At 53.5% G+C, this 20333-nt stretch overlaps 6 protein-coding genes across 6 annotated transcripts; 3 read left to right on the top strand and 3 right to left on the bottom strand.

The window, feature by feature from the left end:
* Positions 1-1867: 1867 nt before the first annotated feature.
* J4E92_002895 (uncharacterized protein) lies at positions 1868-2888 on the top strand (the record flags this gene model as incomplete). Its single annotated transcript, XM_051494295.1, has 2 exons — positions 1868-2015; positions 2068-2888. The coding sequence occupies 2 exons, from the start codon at positions 1868-1870 to the stop codon at positions 2886-2888; spliced, it is 969 nt and encodes a 322-aa protein (XP_051355974.1).
* Positions 2889-3849: 961 nt separating this feature from the next.
* J4E92_002894 (uncharacterized protein) lies at positions 3850-5602 on the bottom strand (the record flags this gene model as incomplete). Its single annotated transcript, XM_051494294.1, has 2 exons — positions 3850-5295; positions 5594-5602. 2 exons carry the CDS (start codon positions 5600-5602, stop codon positions 3850-3852), a joined length of 1455 nt encoding a protein of 484 aa, XP_051355973.1.
* A 93-nt stretch (positions 5603-5695) lies between these two features.
* J4E92_002893 (uncharacterized protein) lies at positions 5696-7483 on the bottom strand (the record flags this gene model as incomplete). Its single annotated transcript, XM_051494293.1, has 6 exons — positions 5696-6004; positions 6052-6903; positions 6953-7084; positions 7138-7224; positions 7276-7347; positions 7394-7483. 6 exons carry the CDS (start codon positions 7481-7483, stop codon positions 5696-5698), a joined length of 1542 nt encoding a protein of 513 aa, XP_051355972.1.
* A 1669-nt stretch (positions 7484-9152) lies between these two features.
* Positions 9153-9893, top strand: J4E92_002892 (uncharacterized protein; the record flags this gene model as incomplete). Its single annotated transcript, XM_051494292.1, has 1 exon — positions 9153-9893. One exon carries the CDS (start codon positions 9153-9155, stop codon positions 9891-9893), a length of 741 nt encoding a protein of 246 aa, XP_051355971.1.
* A 2357-nt stretch (positions 9894-12250) lies between these two features.
* Positions 12251-14827, bottom strand: J4E92_002891 (uncharacterized protein; the record flags this gene model as incomplete). The annotated part of the gene is made up of 3 exons (XM_051494291.1): positions 12251-14536; positions 14585-14770; positions 14825-14827. The coding sequence occupies 3 exons, from the start codon at positions 14825-14827 to the stop codon at positions 12251-12253; spliced, it is 2475 nt and encodes an 824-aa protein (XP_051355970.1).
* A 3495-nt stretch (positions 14828-18322) lies between these two features.
* J4E92_002890 (uncharacterized protein) lies at positions 18323-20327 on the top strand (the record flags this gene model as incomplete). The annotated part of the gene is made up of 2 exons (XM_051494290.1): positions 18323-18398; positions 18469-20327. The coding sequence occupies 2 exons, from the start codon at positions 18323-18325 to the stop codon at positions 20325-20327; spliced, it is 1935 nt and encodes a 644-aa protein (XP_051355969.1).
* Between the last annotated feature and the right edge of the window lie 6 nt (positions 20328-20333).

Raw genomic sequence — 20333 nt, 5'->3', positions numbered from 1 at the left:
AGTGGAGGGATATTGAGGAACAATAAGTAATATGTCCCCGCGAGAACGGGCGTCTAGCGTTACCGGCTACAAGTGTCAAGGATGCCAGACATGGAACTACGAGCGGTGCACGTCGCAGGCAAAGATTGAGCTGGTCTACGTGACAACAAACTTGGAAGAAGGTCGATATGAAACCGGACAATGCAGGCTGCATCGAGGATGGGAGCAATCTGCCAATCAAGATTGCTGCACGCACGAGCGCCGGAACCAATCAAGGCGGGGGGTCGTGATGCATGCGCAACGCGAAGGCTGGATCCCAGATGCTTTTTGCCGTATCGGTGAACTAACGGCTGATCGGACCTCTGCAAGCCTCAAACCATGGCAAAGTGCAAATTCCACATGCACAAGTCGTGCCATGGCTGTGAAAGATCCACACCAGGAAAAGCTAGGCGAGCTGGTTTGTTGTGGCCGTGCCGACATACGCGTCTCGCGACATAAAGCGTGGCGGTGCTCCTAGCAAGCACAGTGGCTGGCCGTGTCGCCATCCCAGATGTCTTTTGCCGTAGTTCCCTGGTCTTCGCCTTGGTCCATGCATGCAGGTGCATGAACAGTTCGCGCGGTACTCCTCGCTTTCCTTTTTCTCTCAACTCTTGTAGCGGATACTTGAACCTGACGATCGCAGCTTGAGTAGACAGTGGATTATCTCCGATCAGCAGTCCGTCTTTGTTTCCATGTCGCGTCGTGATTGTCCTAGAGTTCTGGCTACGCGCGTTATCATCCCCGCCACGTATTCTCAGAACACATAGTCACCGCTACTCCTGCGACCGTCCAAGAAATGACTGGCAACAATTTTCCAGGAATAAAGGACTGCAGTAAGTAGGCTGATCAGGTGGCAGGTCCGACGCGCGACATACGCGACACAATTGCGCGCACCTACCCCGGGTTCTGGATAAAAGCCCGAATGCATCGACTGGTCTCGAAACCATATCGCAGGCTGCTATGCACTTGCACCAGCAACAGGCCACACTGGAGTTCGGGAGTAGTTTTGTAAAACTATCAAGGCCGGAGCACTGAAGGCCTGGATGTCGCGCACCACTAGCAACGCGCTCCACCTCACGACGGAGTGACAGCCATATCAGGCCGCGCAATACTGCCGAGCATCGTAAGTCACATGGACCTCACAATGTCGGGTCTCTCGCTGCGACAACAGCCTGGTCCTCGGTCGTGTCATCGTAGTGCTGACGCTGAAACTCTGCGTTGCGTTTGAGCGAGATCGAGCTCTGCGACGCCTGGTCTCGAATCTCGATGGCAAGGTTGTTGAGGCAGAATCGATGCGCCAGGCGCACAAACATGGCGTTAGTCCTATCGCGACTCTGCAGCAGCCACACCCGCAGAGGCTCGTCGCCGCATCATCATCAGTAAGCCTTCCAAGGTTGACGTGAGATTTCGTCCGCAGGTGTTGGGAAGCATTCACGATCTTCACTCCGCGCAATCGAAGAGTCTGCGCCTTGCTGGTGACGTCCAGCACTGCGATCGAAGCGGAGGCGGCGGGATCTTACGCAAGCCGGCTTAGTCGTGGAGCCGTGACATCATAGTCGCGTCCTAGCAACAACACCGCTTGTATGAGACTTTCATTGCGCCGCGGACTGTCCTGCCATCATATCTGCTTTTGGTCCCCTCTCATCTTCTTAGGCCTGCTCCCTGCTGCTGATCGCGTCCTCGTGTCTTTCCTGCTTCACTTCCCTCACTTCACCCTCTGGTCGCGTGCCGTGTTACCCTATCCGCACACTCCCGTTGCAGGCGCGTTGGATACCCCTTGGAGTCGCAACAGGACCCATCGCCGTTCTACCCACAAATCTCAGCAGACCGTCGAGGGACATCAGCCAGCATGTTGGGGCTTTCGTATTGGGTCGTCCCCATCTTCTCCGCAGTAGTATGGACTGCTATGCTCATCACCATGCTGGTGTACTGGGCTGCCACCGGCAAACCGCACTATGTAACGATGAGCGACGGGCAAAACATTCCTTACATTTCTGGTGAGTTATGCAGCATGGGCACTACGATCCATGCAATGCTAACGGCATCCAGACATCGGTGCGGATTACCTGAAAGCCATGTTCATTGCCATGTCCGCCGTTACTGTCGTAACCTTCGATCTCGCCTTCATTTTCGAGCGCTGGCTGCGACACACCAACAAACTTGCGCCAAACACGTCTCACTGGCAGAAGATCTACTCAGGTTGCGCAACCGTCGCCGCCATAGTCGGTGCCGCCGGTCTGATCCTCCTCACCATCTTCGATTGCAAGAACCACAACAGGTTGCATAACATCTTTCTTGGTGTATTCATCATTGGCTACATCGTCTCGGCAATCTTCATTTGCTGGGAGTACCAGCGCCTAGGCATACACTACCGCGAGCACTCCATCCTCCGAATCTCCTTCTGGATCAAACTCTTCTTCATCATCACCGAAGTGTGCCTCGCCATCGCCTTTGCGGTATGCTCCAAGCAGCACATCTACAACGTGGCTGCTGTCCTGGAATGGTGTGTATCCTTCATCTACTGCTTCTACGTCTTCAGCTTCTTCATCGACTTCCTACCTGCCACGCGCACCAAGAACCACCAGTCCAAGCAGACCGAGATGCAAGTCTTTGAGGAGAGCGGCGAGACCGGACGAACCCACCCCCACCACCACATGGGCGATGGTGCTGCGGATAGCCAGCAATACTACCGGGGTAACTCGCAAATGGCCGTCCCGACAACCAATGGCTACACCAACGGATACACCAACGGATACACCAACGGCAACTCTCTTACCAATGGCCAGACCAACGGCTATGTGTCACACACCGGAAACGGCTACCCTATGCCCGCCCAGGACCCATCCCCACTACCCTCGCGCAACTTCTAATTTCTCTATGTATACCCCTTTTGTACACATTCAATTTGTTTTGTTTTGAGCTTTTGGCATTAACATATACCACTGGCGTTTTGATTATCTAAGTTGCACCGCATAGTTACGATTTGAGAATGAGCATGCATAAGAGTTGTCTGGATGGCGAATGAATGTACTAGTAAATGATATTTAATATGGCACATAATGGAATGAGATGATATGAGAACTAGTCTTTCTGCTATACATTGGGTGCATATACTGACCCCTGGGACTATAACAAACCATAAAATACTCAAATCATTCACAACACATCATCTTGTACTTTGGACATGTATCTACATTGCGATTATATATCGTGTTAGTTAACCGCGTTGTGCTGTGCTCAAGTTTCTGCAAGAGCACATTCAACGAAGCAACAAGTGACTGTACCTTACTTGACAACAAAGATAAACTGGCGATTTAACCTGGAGACGAGTGGAAACATCCCACTGATTATGGGTATTTTTACAGAATTCAAGGTCGTTGATCCGGAAGTGATAGCAAGACAGAAATTTGCCTATCGGATACTTATACGGTATTATCATAATATGCTTGCTCAGAGGTATGTGAAATGTGAAACGCATATAGTTATTCCTACCGAATGTCAACCTAAGAAATACTAAAAAACCGCAATCAGTTCGTTTTCAAATAACGTAGTTTTATGCGTTCGTAGATTAGACACAATGTTAGCAAACTAGTACAAGTCAATGTGTTGTCAAGGAGTTATGGAAAATTCTCGATTTGTACGGTCGTGTGAACTATCTAGGTATCTATCGAAACTCCTGGTCGGAGTCCAACAAGATAGCGCAGTGTAGTGAATTACTTCATCATGAAGATGCCCATTCATGCCTATGCTATGCCCGTAAGATGCCAGTAAAACGCCAGATACATGCAGCTTCATACTGTCTGATGCCATTATGCCCAATCCGTCTAAACACTACTTATAGTTCCTATCATCCCTACGCCTCTTCTCATACCTCTCCTCATCCTCATACTCCCTATCTCTCCTCCGTTTCCTGCGATCATCCGAGTCACGACTGCGACTACGGTCCCGCCTATCGCTCTTGCGCTTCGAGTCTCGACTCCTGCTACGGTACCGATCGCGGCGCTTTTCCTTTCGGTCGTCGGGGCTGCGACTACGTTCTCTTCGCTTCTCGCGCCTGCGCTCGCTATCATAGTCGTCGTCTCGGGTTCGCTCTCTCCGCTTGTCTCTGCGGCGGTCGCTGTCGTAGTAGTCGTCCTTGTCTCTTCGGCGGTCTTTGTCTTTCCTCCGTTCGCTGTCATAGTCGTCGTCGCGTCGGCGGTCGCGGTCGCGGTCATCTCGCTTTTCTTTCCGCTTCTCGCGCCTTCGCTCGTCGTCTTCGCTGTCGTCGTCGTATTTGCTCTTGCTTCTTGACGGCTTCTCGTCTGGGATCAAGCTCTGAGCCTCCAGTTTGGCCTTTAGCTCCTCTTCTGTGATCATCTCACCGGTAACCTTGTTCCGCAGCGTAACGGGGTTGTAGCTCTGCGCGACCTTCTTCCCTTTGCCTTTACCACCACCCCATTCCCCCAACTCAACGCCTATTGCAGCGTCTTCCTTTGCGCCTATGCCAAGCAGCGCTGGTCGCCGTTTGACTTCTTTCGGTTTCGCAGCAGGTCCGTTCTTGCCTATTGCATCGCCGTCCTTCCAGCCCATACCACGTAGGAGCGCCGCGCCGAAGCCTTCAATCGGGGTAGCTTCGTATGCTTCGAGGGTGGGCGCGTCGGGCGCATTGTTGAGATCGTTTAAGAGTGCGTCCTCTTCTGATTGTACAGGAATCACGAGATCGTTGTCCGTGGATTTGCCGCTGATCAGCGCGTCGAGTGCCTTCTTCTCGAGCCGCTGCTCTTCCGTGAGATTGTCTTGCTCCACCTCCATCGGCTCCGCGGCTTCCGCTTCCGCAGCTCCATTTTCATGCGCTTCGTCTTTCTTGATGATCGTAAGGCCATATTGCACCTTCGGCTCCTCCATCTTGCTCTCATCGACCGTGACATTTTGCGCTTGCTGATGGGGTGCTTTCGCAAGTTGTTTCCGCCGTGCCTCTGCTCGCCAATCGCGGTTGGGCAAAGCTGGAATGACGCGCGGTCCCTCTTTCTCTTTTTTCCCGTTGGCATCGACCGCGCCGCCCTCTGCTGCGTCCCATCCCGTAATCTCTTGTTGTGTATTCGTATCGTCTGGTTCGTCGTCACCGAGCAAAAGCTTGGTCTTTTTGGTGTCTTTCTGTGCGGGAGAAGATTTCAGCCCTGGCTTCGTCTTCAGTGCCCCCAGCGACATCTTGAAGCCGCCCGGCTTGGGGGCGGCCATGGTGAATAGATCCTGCGTGGAGGCGCGTGCGCGGTGCTTTGTGTTGTGCTTTCGCGGCCGCTAGAGAAAGATGTGCAGAGTTTGGGAGGTTCCGACGCAGCTTCAGGAGCGAAATGTGTGGAGGTGGTGTGGTGTTTGTGAATGTGCTGTCGTAGGAAATGTTCACTCAGAAATCCAAAGTTCGCGCGACGACCGATGATGTAGTCTTGGCACTAGGCCCCAGCCACACGGGATCAGCTCCTGACCAAACTCACCTGTCAAGCAATGCTTGATGGTTAAAATGTACTTATAAGAAAATCTGTTGCGAAAGCACCCTTGCGCGATCAGATTCGAGCGACTAAAGCATTGACGCAAACACGTGCTCCATAGTTTCACAGAGTGTACCTGTATTCACTTCTGGAGTTATTTCATTGCCCATACTTCGCAACTACAAATACATATAGTACACCACACCTAACTCTCATCCCTCGCTCGGCAGTGGGGGAAACAACACACCCTTATGCGCTGCACCCAACTCTACCAACGGAGTTCCGTAGTCTATATCTGCGCCAGGCTTGCAGTATTCAAAGGTTCTTCGATCTTGCTGTACGCCCAGCTGGTCAAGTAGCATGCGTGCTTTGTTCGGCATGTATGGCTGTAACAGGATACCGGTGATTCGAAGTGCTTCAGCGGCAAGATAAATGATCTTGTCAACATCCTCGCCAGGCTCTCCTGGGCCGAAGGTCAAGACCTTGTCCCATGGTTGCGACATCTGGAAGAAAGCGTTCGACTTGGTCGAGTTAGTAGGATGGCAGAAAGAAGAGTGTCTAGACTTACCCCGCGGACAAACTCTGCGATTTGAGACACGGCTTTACGCGGATCGTAGGCATCAAAAGATGCATCTACTTGCGAGGCGATGGTAGCAAGAGAATTATTCCGGAACTTGGAACCTGGTCCTTCCGCCCACTCCTCCGCTGACCACCCACCAACACGCTCGACTGCGCCACGGACGCTCCATTTCTTGCCTCGTGTAACACGAGAAGCCAGGTTGCCGAGTTGCTGGTTCAAGAACTTGTTGTACAAACCAATGATGCGAAAATTGTCATAGCTCGCATCGTCTTGTATGCCACCCTCGCGAGCCATGTAAAAGCGCATAACATCCGGACCGAACCGATCAAGGGCGTGGAAAGGATCGACAACCCTGCCAGTAGATTTGGACATTTTTGACCCTCCAAGAGTCCAGTGAGCGTGTGTCAGAATCTTCTTGGGCAATGGAAGTCCAAGAGCCATGAGGAAGGCGGGCCAGTAAATGCAGTGGAATCGCACAATGTCCTTGCCGATGACATGACAGTCCGCGGGCCAGCCTCCTGCTTGTTCGCGGCCTGGTGTCCACGGGTATCCGGCCTTAGTCGCATAGTTCATCAGCGCGTCGAGCCATACGTAGATGGTCTGCGAGTCGTCTCCGGGAACTCGAATACCCCACGTTAATCGTTCATACGGTCGAGAAACAGACAGGTCCTCCAATCCTGATTCGACCGCTTGCACAACCTCCTTCATGCGATGCTCCGGGGTTATCCACTCGGGGTTGTTCTTGAAGAACTCGAGCAACTTATCCTGGAATGCCGAGAGCCGGAAGTGATAGTTGACTTCTGAAGACCACTCTACTTCACTACCAGTCTCAATCGATGTCTGTAGCCTGGTCAGATCGATTGACAGTGGCGCCCCAGCAAAATCTTACCATCATCTTCCGCCCTGTAGGTGGGTCAAGATATGGCTGTACGGCAGACTGTGGGTAGAAGCATTCGTCGGTGACTGAATACCATCCCTCATGCTTCTGCTCGTATATGAGGCCCTTCTCTTGTAGCAGGAACTGTCCGCCATCAGCTACATGGCTTTCCACCGTCTGAACTCAAGTTCTCGTACCCATGCATACTCGACAGCTTCCTTGTGTTCTCTATCCGTCGTCCGTACGAAGTGATCGTTCGTGATCTCGGCTTTGGCTGCAAGTTCCTCGTACAGGTAAGTAACGATGGCGGGGACTCGTTATGCGTGCATGCGTACTCTAAAGATCTCGGCACCCTTATCGCAGAACAGTTTCGGGTCAATGCCTGCTTTTGCAGCTGCTCTCTGAACCTGTCACAGATTTAGTGCAATACTATCACATTGCCAGGTAAACCACCTTTAGGCCATGTTCATCTGTTCCGGTGCATAGCAACGCCTTTTCTCCTTTGAGTTCATGCCACCGCTTTATGACGTCCGTGAGGACCATGGTATACAGGTGGCCGACATGCGGGGCAGCATTGACATAGAATATTGGCGTGGTGATGTAGTAGGGCTTCTCCGACGTTTGGGTGGTAATGTGTCGGCGGCTTCGTCCGCTACCAGCCTGCAAGGACGAGCAAATCCATGCTGACCGCCGCCTCGACAAGCTCGAAAGCACCGTTCTGAACGCAGGCGCCGTGGACCTGGCTATTCTCGCATGCATACTTTTATGGGCGTCTCACAGTGATTCGCGACGATTTCCCGCGGCAACTTTTGGCGCGGTGCCACGTGCGACGCTAGCTTAATCAGCTCCTTATCGACCAGGCGGCTGCTCAGACAACCCAACACACACCACGACGTGTTCCTGGCGCTCGAGTCCTTCGCATTCATATCACCAGCTGAAACCGGCGACTTCGAAAGAGCTCATGGAGTGAAAACGTTCGTATTCAGAGGGCGCATCGAGCCTGGCTGACGATTCCCCTGACAGTAAACCCATCAGTATTGCGTTGCCAATAGACTCACAAGCCCAACAGGAACCGTTCGCGATTCAAAGGATTCAGACTAGGGGTGTCCTTCCCACGTGGCACATGGTGCACGGCAAGGAGCATTCATGCAGGTGTTTCTTTTCCATCGAAATATGTCGTCAGACGCCCCCAAGCGCACCCTGCATGCGAGCGACACTTGCATAATCATCTTGCCGACAATGCTATATTCTCCACCTCTCAGCGTATCTACCGTTTACGGCTGGTCGAACCGCTGCTGTTCCAGGACAACGGCTCTTTCGGAAGCCCTCGCAGAGTCACTTGCATCATGGTCCTCCTACGTCAACACTGGGCGAGCCCATTGTCGTACAGATCACAGGTTGCGATCGATCCAAAATCATTGGTGGACCTGAAGTCTCTTTCTCTCGATCTCAAAGATGATTTCGTTCTCGACATGCGCTAATGTGCGTAATATTGCTCGATCACACCTCCATGAAAGCTACTCCACCTTTGAGCCGCCTCCTTAACGCCGATACCTCAATCCTGAGTCGTTTACTCGTGAACCTTCCAGAAGGCGTTCTTTGATCCAGTAAAATCAATCTTTCATAATGTGGCGCGTCATTGTGCTGATATCGAGTGCACGCGAGCCGTGCCAAGCCTCTTTTTTCTATTGAAGCTATTCAGACCCAAAAGAGGTAATCACAACACCAGAACTCGTTCGCTTTCAACGTTGTAGTAATCCCTTGTTGCACTTGTCGCAAAGCGTATGCTCGCCGTCTCCCCGCGAGCTTTGAATCTTCTCGGACCAAGTTATCCGTAATCCATAGCGCCCCCGAAGGCCTGGAAGACCTCTTTGCTCTGGATAACCTTGCTTTGGGGCTTAACCGACCTCCATTCAGAGTGATCCCTTTGAGGGCTTGCCTTCACTTATCGGACTCGGGCGACCCGAAGGTCTATTGAGCAACAATGTGGCCTATTCATGTTCTGGGGTGTCAATAGAGAAAAAGAACGCCTCCGTTAGGTTCTCTCGTGTGATTACATCTCCCTCTCGAACTTAAGTACTCTCCCCAGCACGCACCAATATCTTTCGACATCGTCTGCACCTTCAAGGATCAGCATCAACCATCTGATCAACAGTCGATCCTCTCCAACCTTCACGATACTTTACCACACGATCTATCCAAGTTCGACATCATGAAGATCTCCGCCTTCATCGCCTCCGCCATCCTGTCGGTCACTGTTTACAGTGCCGCCTTGCCAGTTCCTGCCCCCGTCGCTGCACCCGCTGCTGAGGGAACGAGAAAGCCCGTTTGGGGACGCAACGCTGAAGCAGCACCCGCTGAAGCAACGCATAAGCCCGTCTGGGGACGCAACGCTGAAGCAGCACCCGCTCCTAGCCCACAGAAGCATAAGCCCGTCTGGGGACGCGACGCTGAAGCAGCACCCGCTCCTGGCCCACCGAAGTGGGTGTATCCCGGAACGAAGCCCGTTTGGGGACGCAACGCTGAAGCTGCTCCCGCTCCTGGCCCACCGAAGTGGGTGTATCCCGGAACGAAGCCCGTTTGGGGACGCAACGCTGAAGCTGCTCCCGCTCCTAACCCACAGAAGCATAAGCCCGTCTGGGGACGCGCTCCTGAAGCTGGGAAGTGGGTGAAGCCCGGAACGAAGCCCGTTTGGGGACGCAACGCTGAAGCAGCACCCGCTCCTAACCCACAGAAGCATAAGCCCGTTTGGGGACGCGATGCTGAAGCTGCTCCCGCTCCTGACGCAGGGAGAAAGCCAGTTTGGGGGCGCGACGCTGAAGCTGCTCCCGCTCCTGACGCAGGGAGAAGGCCAGTTTGGGGGCGCAACGCTGAAGCTGCTCCCGCTCCTAACCCACAGGGTGGGCCCCTTTGGGACACCAAAGTTGGCGCGGCCGAAGACGATGAGGAGTAAACCTCTTCACGATGAGAAGATTCTTCGACTCTTACATCGCACTACGACAACCGCCATATCAGCTGCTCGATTGCACCATCTCCTACCTTCGATTCAGAACACTCGACGCACACTCGATCATTCGCAAGTCATACACACGCCAGCTACACTTGCAGTATGACCATGGACAACCACGCGACGAGTCTTGTGTTATTATACCGATAGCTCTACACAACACTGTCTCAGTCATGAGGCATGTTCTGGTACCTCATCAGTACACGGACAGAGCTTGACCGGTCTCCCACCTCTTGGACCACGTTCGTGGCATGGAGAGTTTGTACATACATGGTGGCAGACGTCTGGTTAATTCTTTTTCTTATATATGTATGTAATAGTCGAACTGTACGAGCTTGCTCGATTTCCTTCTTGGTATCTAGTAATATATTCTTGTCCATGCTTGCACTACATTGCAGTTTTGCTGGCATGATCATCCCTCCACTTTGCCAGCATGCATATCACACTTACTGAACAACATCGGTGTGACTTTGATCGTCCGTTGTCAGCTCATATACGCAGCCCAAACTATGTAATCAGTCATTCATACCGAGCTTCAAGCAATGGTCACATGGTCGAACTCCGACACCATACGCATCTTCGTACAACATCGCCTCGTCCAACTCATCACACGTGCTCCCCTCAGAATAGCCGCTCAAGCTACCACCGTAACAGCAACAATCTCCGCGCCCATGGTCCATCACTACCGACACTACCATCACTTCGCGCTCATGTCACGACGCACCAGAGATTTTGACAGCTGTCAGTACGACCTTGCCTTGGAACGCGCATCATCTAGTTGGAAAAAGTGCACCTATGCAGGTAGCCGATGTCATTCACACGTTTGTGGTCGTCTAGGAGCACCGAGAGGGAGGCTCTGAGATTAAGCTCCTTGGTCGTTGGCATGGACTTGTGTGATGGTGGTGGAGAAGATGGGGATTGTGCTATCAAACTTCTCGGCGAGGGAGCGAGTCGGAGGTTGTGCGACGCGGATTGAACGTCTGTTTTGCCTACGAGCTGAACTGAGAACAATGCAACCTCGGAGGAGCGATGGAAGTAGAGACGAGATTGAAGTGGTGTACGGCTCCAGCTCGGATTTCCCCGGGTGTCGGACACACTCCAATAAGTCGATATTTCGCATGGTCATTTCCAATAATTATCTCATCGTTTCACCGAAGTCACACAAACATATCCAAGACCCCAATCAATGCCCTGTCACCGAACCGTCATATTGCCAAAACTTCACACTCAAAACTATAATCTGTCATTTGATGAGTATTGCAATATCAAACATTTGTCACCTCCCAGGCCGATCCAGCCCTGCGGTAACCTAACCGTCCAAGGCATTTAACAACATGCCTTGTCAACGAACGATTGAGCTGGACGTATCGCACATTATCGCTTAGCATGTCACATATCGGGTGACGTTTCACATGCGAGTGATGGAGGTTCATGCGCGAAGTCAAGCGAGCGGACCAGGTGGCATATGTGTTTAAGGGCCTTAAGATCTGATTTAGCAACCGAGAATTTGAAATAAGAATTCAGGATAAACTGGTCATAATTAGCGGTATTTTGTGGATACGTGGACTATATTCGCGGTTGACGTATTCGGGGGCCGACGTGGTTTCGTGATGGGGCTGCTTTCGGCCGGGAGAGAACAACGCACACCGCCCGAGCGACCCACGAGAACAATCTCGGAGACCGAGTGTTTTAAAGAAAGTGACAAGCATGGATGTTTCGGAAGGCGGTGATGAAGTGGTATCTCTACGTGGAAGCACGGCGATGTGTGGACAGAGGAAAAGTTTGTAGTATGACGTTCATTCGTATTCATGGATAGTACCTAGATGTTCCTTCACCTTCCCGCCCCACACTTGCATCCATCTCACTTCATCTCAACATAAGGACAGCTTTTAGTCAAAGCAAAAAAATACCACCCGATTCAAGGAGTGATTGTTGCAAGACCTCCACGCTCGAGCAAAATGACCAAGACATTACCATGTTCAAACCAAAGAATAACCAATGTTCCCTGACCTTGCGGCCCCGCTCAGCGTTCCAAGTCTTTAGATGTATGCAGTAGTGAAAGTAAATATATGCTGCCTCCAAGAGATTGGGAGAAGACACAAATAGCAGTAACATGCAGGATGGCGCGAAACAAAAAGAACAACGGAAAGGGTATAATAGCGGATCATGATCGGACTGAGGAAGAGGAGATTGCGCAGAAATCAAGAAGACGACAAAACATACGCTCGCTTGCTAGACCAAAAAACAATTGAAACAAGAACAGACTAGTAGAGGAAAGTGTGATGGCCATGTAAGTGTAGCCATCACATGTTAGCGCCATTGATATTGACTTCGTAGCCGTCGCTCTTAGCCTTCAAGGCCTTGGCCAACATGAGCTCACGCATCCAGTCAATTCTCTGGTCTTTGGTGGTTACAGCAAAGTGCTGGACCTTGCCGTTGGGCATCACCTTTTTGACATCGCCTTTTCCAGGTGCGGCAGGCACAAGCTGGAACTCAAAGGCAGGAGTAGAAGCAGCTGACTTCTCCTTGTGATGACCCGAGGAGAGCTTCAGAGCCTTGAACTTGGCAGAGAGCTTGTTGGAAGCGATGGATGAGCATGCTACTGCGTAGTCGTCCACGTCGATCGTCTGCAGTGCGGATGAAGACGGAAGCTCATTGGGATGCATAGCTAGCTGTGTGCCCTGGAGGCGGAAGTGGTGGTCTTGCCATTCGTGACGCAGGAGCTTCGTGCGGCGCTTCTTCATCCATCCGTGGTGGTTTACTCCCTTGTACACAAAGCCTCCCTTGTGCAAAGGCGCAATCGTGTCACTAGCTTCGCTGGCGAATGGCTGGGTAGCTTTGAGCGGCGACGAGCCAGCGCTGTCGCTAGTACTGACCGAGTCGTCGAAAATGGTTCCGCGCAGGGTGTCGTCATCTGAGTGGGCGGTTGGGCTGAACACGCGATCCTCAGCAAGCGCCGGCATGGGCAACGAGGGGCGCCTTCGGTCGTGACGCGATCCAACTCTTTGGATTTGGGGCTGGTACTGCATGTTCGGAGGCACGGACTGGCTTGTGTCGCGACTAAGTGGCTCCTGTTGCACAGCAGTCACAGGAACGTCCATCTCGGAGAAGGGCGTGCCGAACCGGTAGACGCCACCTGGTGACGCTGTCCTACATGGCGAGAATGCGGTGTCGGGTGCGAGGTACTGTTGTACTGGGACTCCTTGGCGTGGGTTACCAGCCGGTTGGGCAGACATTGAACGTGCGGGAGGAATCGTCAACTTGGGAAGGCTCTTGAGATTTGAATGAGGTGCTGGCATGAACTCCGGGGGATGCAGAGCTGGAGTTGAGGGTGAGCGACTGAATGGATCGAAAGACTTTGTTGTATGCGCCGATGTAGATGCAGAAAAGGCTGAAACCTGCGGGTAGTGCGATTGCTGTGGTATCACCAAGAAGGGACGAGGTGGGTATGATTCTGTAGGCGGGGTTGGAGGAGCCTCGATTGGAGTAGCGCTGACGAAGGGCTGCTGGCCTTGTAGGGTGAGGAACTGTCGCACATTGTCTTGCGGGTCGCGTTGCTCAAACTTTTCTAGGTCTTGAAGACTGAAATCAGGTAGCTGACCAGGCCCAAGGACGTCGGACGATGCTACAACAGACGGCACCACAACAGAAGGGGTAGCTTCAGAGTTCGGGCGGTGGACGTTCTCGACAGCGTGGGATGCTGTTTGGGGGTTGCCTGGATCACCCGCGATGAAGATGTGACCACCCTTCTCGGGCGAGATCGGGAAGCCGTGTTCCTGTTGAAGTCTGGCAAGTTGCCGTTGTTGCTTCCTCCATTTGGCGCATCGTTCACCCTTTGCGCACACGTGTGGCTTGGGAAGCAGCTGTTCGATCGCTACAATGGAGACGGAATGCGCAGGCGTGATAACATCGTCTGTCATGTGGTTCCCTCGCAACTTATCGCGTCGACTAGCTTTCCTGCCCTTGCTCTTGGACCTGTTTCGTGCCTCTGTGCATGGTCGTTCAATGTCTTCGAAAGGAGTCGGGATGGCTGCTGGGGCAGTTGGGGACATCAGCCCGTCGGCAGTGCGCAGGGAATCGATCTGGTTCCACAATTGGTGTCTCTTGCCAAAGGACTGAATCTCCAACTCCTTCAGGTCGTCGAACTGCAGATCCAGGAGTACGGCACCGGAGATGTCGTGCTCCATGAACTTATCAATTACGTCGTCTTCAAATCCGTTCTGATACATCCAGGTAGCAACGTCTTTGGAAGTCCAGGCGCGCACTTCAGCGTTGTCCAAGTGGGCAACGGCGAGAGCGATATTGTTGTACTCTCTCTGGGGGACAATCGTTTCGGGAGTGGCCTCTCGGAAGGAGGTTGGAAGACGAAGTGGAGTTTCTTTTGGCAGGAGAGGCGACATCTGCATTACTTGGCCCTCGTCAAACGGAAAGTCGCTGGACGACACTGAGGCGCGGAAAAGGTGTGGTCCTCTGGGGCCTTCTACTGACTTCCGTTCTGGCCAATAGGCGAACTGTGGTCGTACTTCTTCCGCAGGTGTCTGTACTTCCTCAAAGGTAGAAATCGTTGTTTGACTTCGCCTGTTGTCGCTCTTCGGAAAGTCAGTGTCGCATATGGTGGAGTGCCAGAATATACATACAGATGAGCCACTGAACTCCTCGAATTCGCTAGAATCATCCTCGATATCGGTGTATGCGACACTGATGTGAGAAACCGGGCGCTCTAGCGATGAGCGGGCCGTTAGAGCATTGGAGAAGAACGACTGTGTCTTTCCTCGTTCGAACATTTCCACGCCCGGCTCCAGCGGGGTGATGGGTGTCATGGCCTGCTGATCGGGATGTCAGAACCGCACATGAAGAGGACTGTGAGTCTAGCTTACCATGATCACGGGTTTGGAGCGTACACGCTCTGTGAGAGGGGAATTTGGTTGTTCGGGAGGCTGCTAACAACTATTCCGGGCGAGTGTCGCGAGCATGGCACACACACAGTAACAGCACAACGATCGAAAACGGAGAAAGGGACCCTTCGGGTGGAGAGCGCTTGAGGGTCTTTTGTAGAGGCTGCTTGGGCGCCGTTGACGGTGGGGGAGTGTGGTTCGACAATATCACACTTCTGAGCTGCACGAGACAGCGCATGCCTGCTTAAGCCGGCCACTGAGGCCATCGACTCGACGAGCGACACCGCTTCTCGGCCAATGTGAATCCGGGCCTTTCCCGCCCGCATGCTGGTCGAGGGTTAGGCTGGCGCTTAGACTCGAGCGTTGAGAGGGCGTGAGACGGCCCCCATTCGCTGGGCTGCAGATTGGCTGGCGGGCTAATTCTGCTCGATGAGGACATTAACTGCCATTAATACCTCGCAGCGCGGGCCAGACGCATGAAGAGGCCAGGGCCGTCACGGATCCACTCAGGATCAGGGTCGACGGCAGCGGATCGCGTCGCCGCTTGTCGAGTGCAGATGCGACGACGATCTGAGCTGGCCATGCCGTGCCCGCGTGCTGTTGGCTGCTTCGCGGTGCCTGCGCAGCCCCAGAGTACGTACCTCGGGATGTTTTTCGTCCAGTCGCATCACCACCGCCACCGCGACCAAGTCATGGCAGGTCATTTTGGATGTCACTTGACCGTCGAGCCTCTACTGCGCGGTGTCGGTGAAGCTTCGGTTCGGAGCGTCGACTGGGTCCCAGGACTGTGGCTGGTTGAGGTCGCTAGCCGACAGCCTCATCAGCGACATGCAGCAAGCGATATTGGCACAACCATATCACATGCGGATGCGTTCCGTGCTCGACGGCTGTGTGCAGCCTGCAGCCGTGCGCGCCGCCGCCGACTCGAGCACACCAGCCTGTCGTCATCGCTGTAGTCGCGTTTTCCGAGCATTGCGAGCACTCTCCTGCCCGTCGGACCTACCTCGATGTCTCTTGCGTTGTCGTGCGACCTGGATGCTAGCACAATCAGCGTGCTAGCACAATCCCCCGAACCTTGACTCATCCCACAAGCGTCCCCAGTGGCCCACCGGCTATCTGCTACCGTTGCGATGCCATGCCAGACCGCCGCTCCGACCGTTGCACACCACCACCTAGCACCTAGCCCATCCACGACGGCTCGCCATGGGACCCTCATTACCTTGCCGACCAACGGTCGCTCGCAGAGCTCCTTCACCACGACCCCGTGACTGAGTGGTCCTGCGGCCAGCCGCATCTTTTGAGTCTGGTGTTCCACTATCACCATGGCCTCGTTGAAGCGTGGATGCCAAAGGCGAATCAGCGTGCGGAGACGACTTCCCACGACCAGACTACCAGACCGCAAGTTGTGCAAGCATCAAGCATGCTCCCCAGCTACCTCGATGAACCGCGCCAAGCTGAACAGAATTTCTTTCTCTTGTGCTACGTGCTGCATAGTTCGTGAAATACCAGCAGAACGGCTACCGTCCCACATTTCCGTGCATTACGAGGAGTCACAAACTGCTCGTGAGCATCCGGCTCCGAAAGCTCTGCGCATGGCGCTCAAGACCCGGTTAGATTTTCATCACCACTACCACAAGTGGTGCCCGAAAGCGAGCGATGAAATTGTCCAATTGTGCCGTTGGCCAGATTGGCCATCTCAATCTAATCCGCCTCATCTTCATCACCCCAAGGAATCCAACAGGATGCATGGAAGGCAGTATCATATCCAGATACCGGGGAACGATAGCGGCTTTCAGCGGGAACATGACGGCCAAAGCATGAATGCGCATTGTCAGGTGAGCAATCCCGTGCATGCCCAACCGTCCGAAGAGGTACCTAGTCGCTAGAGGGCCATTCGTGGACTACCAAGTATTGATTGTAATTGTCGGTAACCAATCGCACGTCTAGCAAGTGGTATCACATCCCGAACGGGTCTCGCTTCACCTGTCTTGCAGGCATGACGAAGGCCGACTAATTATGGGCATTTACTTTGAGCCGGCAACATAATTAAGGGCCTATACTTAGCAGCGGCCCTTCCCTGTCACCCACCGAGATTTCCTTGCCGGTGGCTTGCCCCGCAGTGTAAGCTAGGACGATGGATGCTGTCATTGGATACACAGCTTCACTAGAGAAAGCTTGTCCTGCAAATTCCAACCCCGTCAACATGCACAAGCGACTTGCTTCGCGTGGGAGCGCACGCTGACTGGATGCCACTGCCTGTCGTGCCATGCTAACTCGCCGCGTTACTCGAAGGCTCACCCACTCTACTTCCAAGGTTGTCCTCTACCGCGTAGCTCGGGAAAACACCATCAACCGACCTGCCGTGTTTGGTCGACAATGCGGTCTACGTTTTCGTTCGCCTAGCTACTAGCTGGTCAAGTCCCGCTGTGGAAATGATCACGACAGCGTGCACGCGAATTGGGCCGCCTCGAGTCTGCGTGACTCTGCCCGCGAAAGCCCGAACGTTCTGGCTGAACGTAGCACAGGCGAATAGATTCGAGTAGCAGCCGCATCTCGTGGGACCACGAGTCGCTGTACCTTTGTTGGTGTCGACACGCGGGCAGGTACCAATACACCACGTACATGGGACTTGCAGATGCTATGCCATCATCTACATACTTGGCATACTGCAGTACGGGATCTGCACACTGCACAAGGCCACCAGTAACGTCCGGGCCGGCCACTTATCGCAGCCGCTTCATGTACTTCCTAGGCCGCTCTTGGACGCACCTCGATAGTGCCCCGCAAGGAGGTTGGCACAAGAGGGGATCAAGGCATACGGCCCCGGTCAGCAAAAACTCTCAAGGCGACATGGGAGTATGCTTCCAGTACTAAATGGGTCATTTAACTTGCTAAAGTCGTTGCGGGGACCAGTAAGCCGATCGATAGCCGTGGAGATATACGCGCTAAGTGCTGCTGTTGGCTCTAGCGCGGCGGGTAGAGAGCCCCAAAATAGCTGGGAGCACAGAATGACCCCAAATGTCGACATCAGGCTGCACGCCAGGACTAGTCGTCCAATCAGTGTGCCGCGTGCGTGTGCTGCATGGCGTTCGCATCTCCCTCCCGTTGGATGACCACCCGGCCTGATAGCAGGGACTCCAATTATAGATTCAGCAATATTTGTGAACATTCTGCCGTTCGTGGTAGATATAAGGTACATGTCCTTCACTAATACTTCTCCACGCAACAGGTAGACCGCATAATTTGGTTCCGCTCCTTCCTTCACATCAAGCCCGCTGGTCAGGCTTTGAATACCCATCTTTAATTACGAGCAGCCCGGTCGAGCCCTGCCATCCTGTCCCTTACGAATCGTCCCGTCGCGCGTTAGTCGTTATTGCCGCATTGTTTACTGGCTTTCCTCATATACCACCGCTCTGGGTACATCAAGCGTCCATGTCCTCCTCGTCCGCTCCCCCATCCGCTACCAAACAGTCCTCCACCATGGTAGGGACTACAAATGCTGCTAATGCAGCAAAGCAACAAGCTGCAGCAAAAATGCACCGTCGTTCACGATCAGGTAAGGACCACCCTTTCGATGACATGCAGGGATCCTGCGCATGGACGGTTGACTAACGGGACCTCTGCAGGGTGCTTCACATGTCGCCTGCGACGGAAGAAGTGTGATGAGGGCAAACCATCTTGCCGCGCCTGCAAACACCTTGGTCTCAAGTGCGAATACAAGAGGCCAATGTGGTGGAGCAACAATGAACAAAGGCGGACTCAAAAAGAAGTCATCAAGAACATCATCAAGCGCACCAAGCTTAATGAGAAGACAGCACAGAGCGGCGCAATGGGCACCAACACACCACCAAGCCTGTGCCATTCCATGCAAACTGCCGACACCTTCTCAGACGGTGTCAGCTGCACTCGCGCGCCATCTGTCGACTCCCAGAACTCGCTGGACTACAACTTCAACCCCACTGTCACACCCGACTTCTACAACTCGTCAATGCCTCCGCCAATGTTCGCCCCCACTTTCACCCACCCAGGTCACTACGTACCCTACGACATCGACATCAAGACCGAGAGCCAAATGTTCATCAACGACATTCCAACTCGTCGCGATTCCACACTGTCATCTTACAGTCACTACCAAACTCCGCCCGCTCACATCTATCCCACGGACGACTGGATCCAGAAAGATTACTTCGAGCGCCGCGAATCGTACATTGAGGAGCCCCTCGAATTTCCCATCTTTGACTACACTACCTACGGTGCTTTCAGCCCATCACACCAGCCCTCCATTCAGGTCGAAGACTGTGATCGCCATCTTCTCAGCCATTTCCTCGACAACATCATGCCCACAGCATTCCCAGTTCTTGAGACAAACCAGCCCGGCGCTGCGCAGCGCGATGTGATCATTCCAGCTCTGGAGTCTAACAAGGCTTACCTGCACTGCTGCATGAGCATTTCTGCGCTACACATGAAGACCACCCAGGGACTTGTGGGAGAGGAGATCGACCAAGACATTCAACGGCATCGCGGAGAAACTGTTCAGCAGCTTACTGCGGCGCTCTACAGCGATAGCCAGCATGGTCAGACTCTCGAGGCCGCGCTTGGTATGATCTTCTTCCAATGCTCAGTCGGCCGATTCAACGATGGCCTGATGGACATCCCGTGGCATGGCCACTTCGAAGCAGTCCAGAACCTTGTTCACAGGCTCGAGCTTCCTGCGCAGATGATCGCGATGAACGGACAAGCACACGCTCAGCCTCCCTTCAACATGACACTGGCTTCCTGGATCGACATCCTCGGCGCTACCATGCTGGGCAGGACACCATCTTTCGCTGACACCTACCGCGAGAAGCTCATCGCTGACGCATCATCTGGCCTCGCCGAACTCATGGGCTGTGAAGATCGCATCATGTACCTGATCTCGGAGATTGCTTGCCTCGAAGCGCTGAAGAACGAGAACATGGATGTTGTCCAGCTTTGCGCGCACATCAAGCTTCTCGGAGAGCAAATCAGCTTGACTGAGCCTCCCCAGGGATCGCTCAACAGCGCCTACACATCTACCGGCGAGATTCTCCCAAGGCAGCTTCGCCGCAACATGACGGCAGTGTACCGTCTAGCCGCCCGGATCTACTTGTGCAGCCTAGTGCCAGACTTCGACCGCACATCGGCCACATTCGTCAACCTGGTCAGCGCCCTTTGCAAGGCTATGGAGTACATTCCTGCCGGACCCGACGGATTTGACCGCTCCCTTGTATGGCCTCTTTTGGTCGCTGGCTCCGTCTCGGTGCAACAGTCAGGATTCCGCAGCATGTTTGCTGAGCGCTCCGCCCTCTTGGGCGAGGCTGCTAACTTTGGCTCGTACGGACGAGTCAAGAACCTCTTGGAAGAGGTATGGCAGGTCAACGACGACAACCTCGCGAAGGGCAACACCCAGAGTGTCCACTGGCGGGACATGATGCGCCAGAAGAACTGGGACTTTTTACTCATCTAAAAAGCC

This window comes from Alternaria infectoria, assembly GCF_024043175.1.
Source record: "Alternaria infectoria strain BMP 0036 chromosome Unknown scaffold_3, whole genome shotgun sequence".
NCBI classification, from domain to species: domain Eukaryota; kingdom Fungi; phylum Ascomycota; class Dothideomycetes; order Pleosporales; family Pleosporaceae; genus Alternaria; species Alternaria infectoria.
Note: the sequence above shows the minus strand (reverse complement) of the source record. Positions and strands in the feature narration are given on the sequence as shown.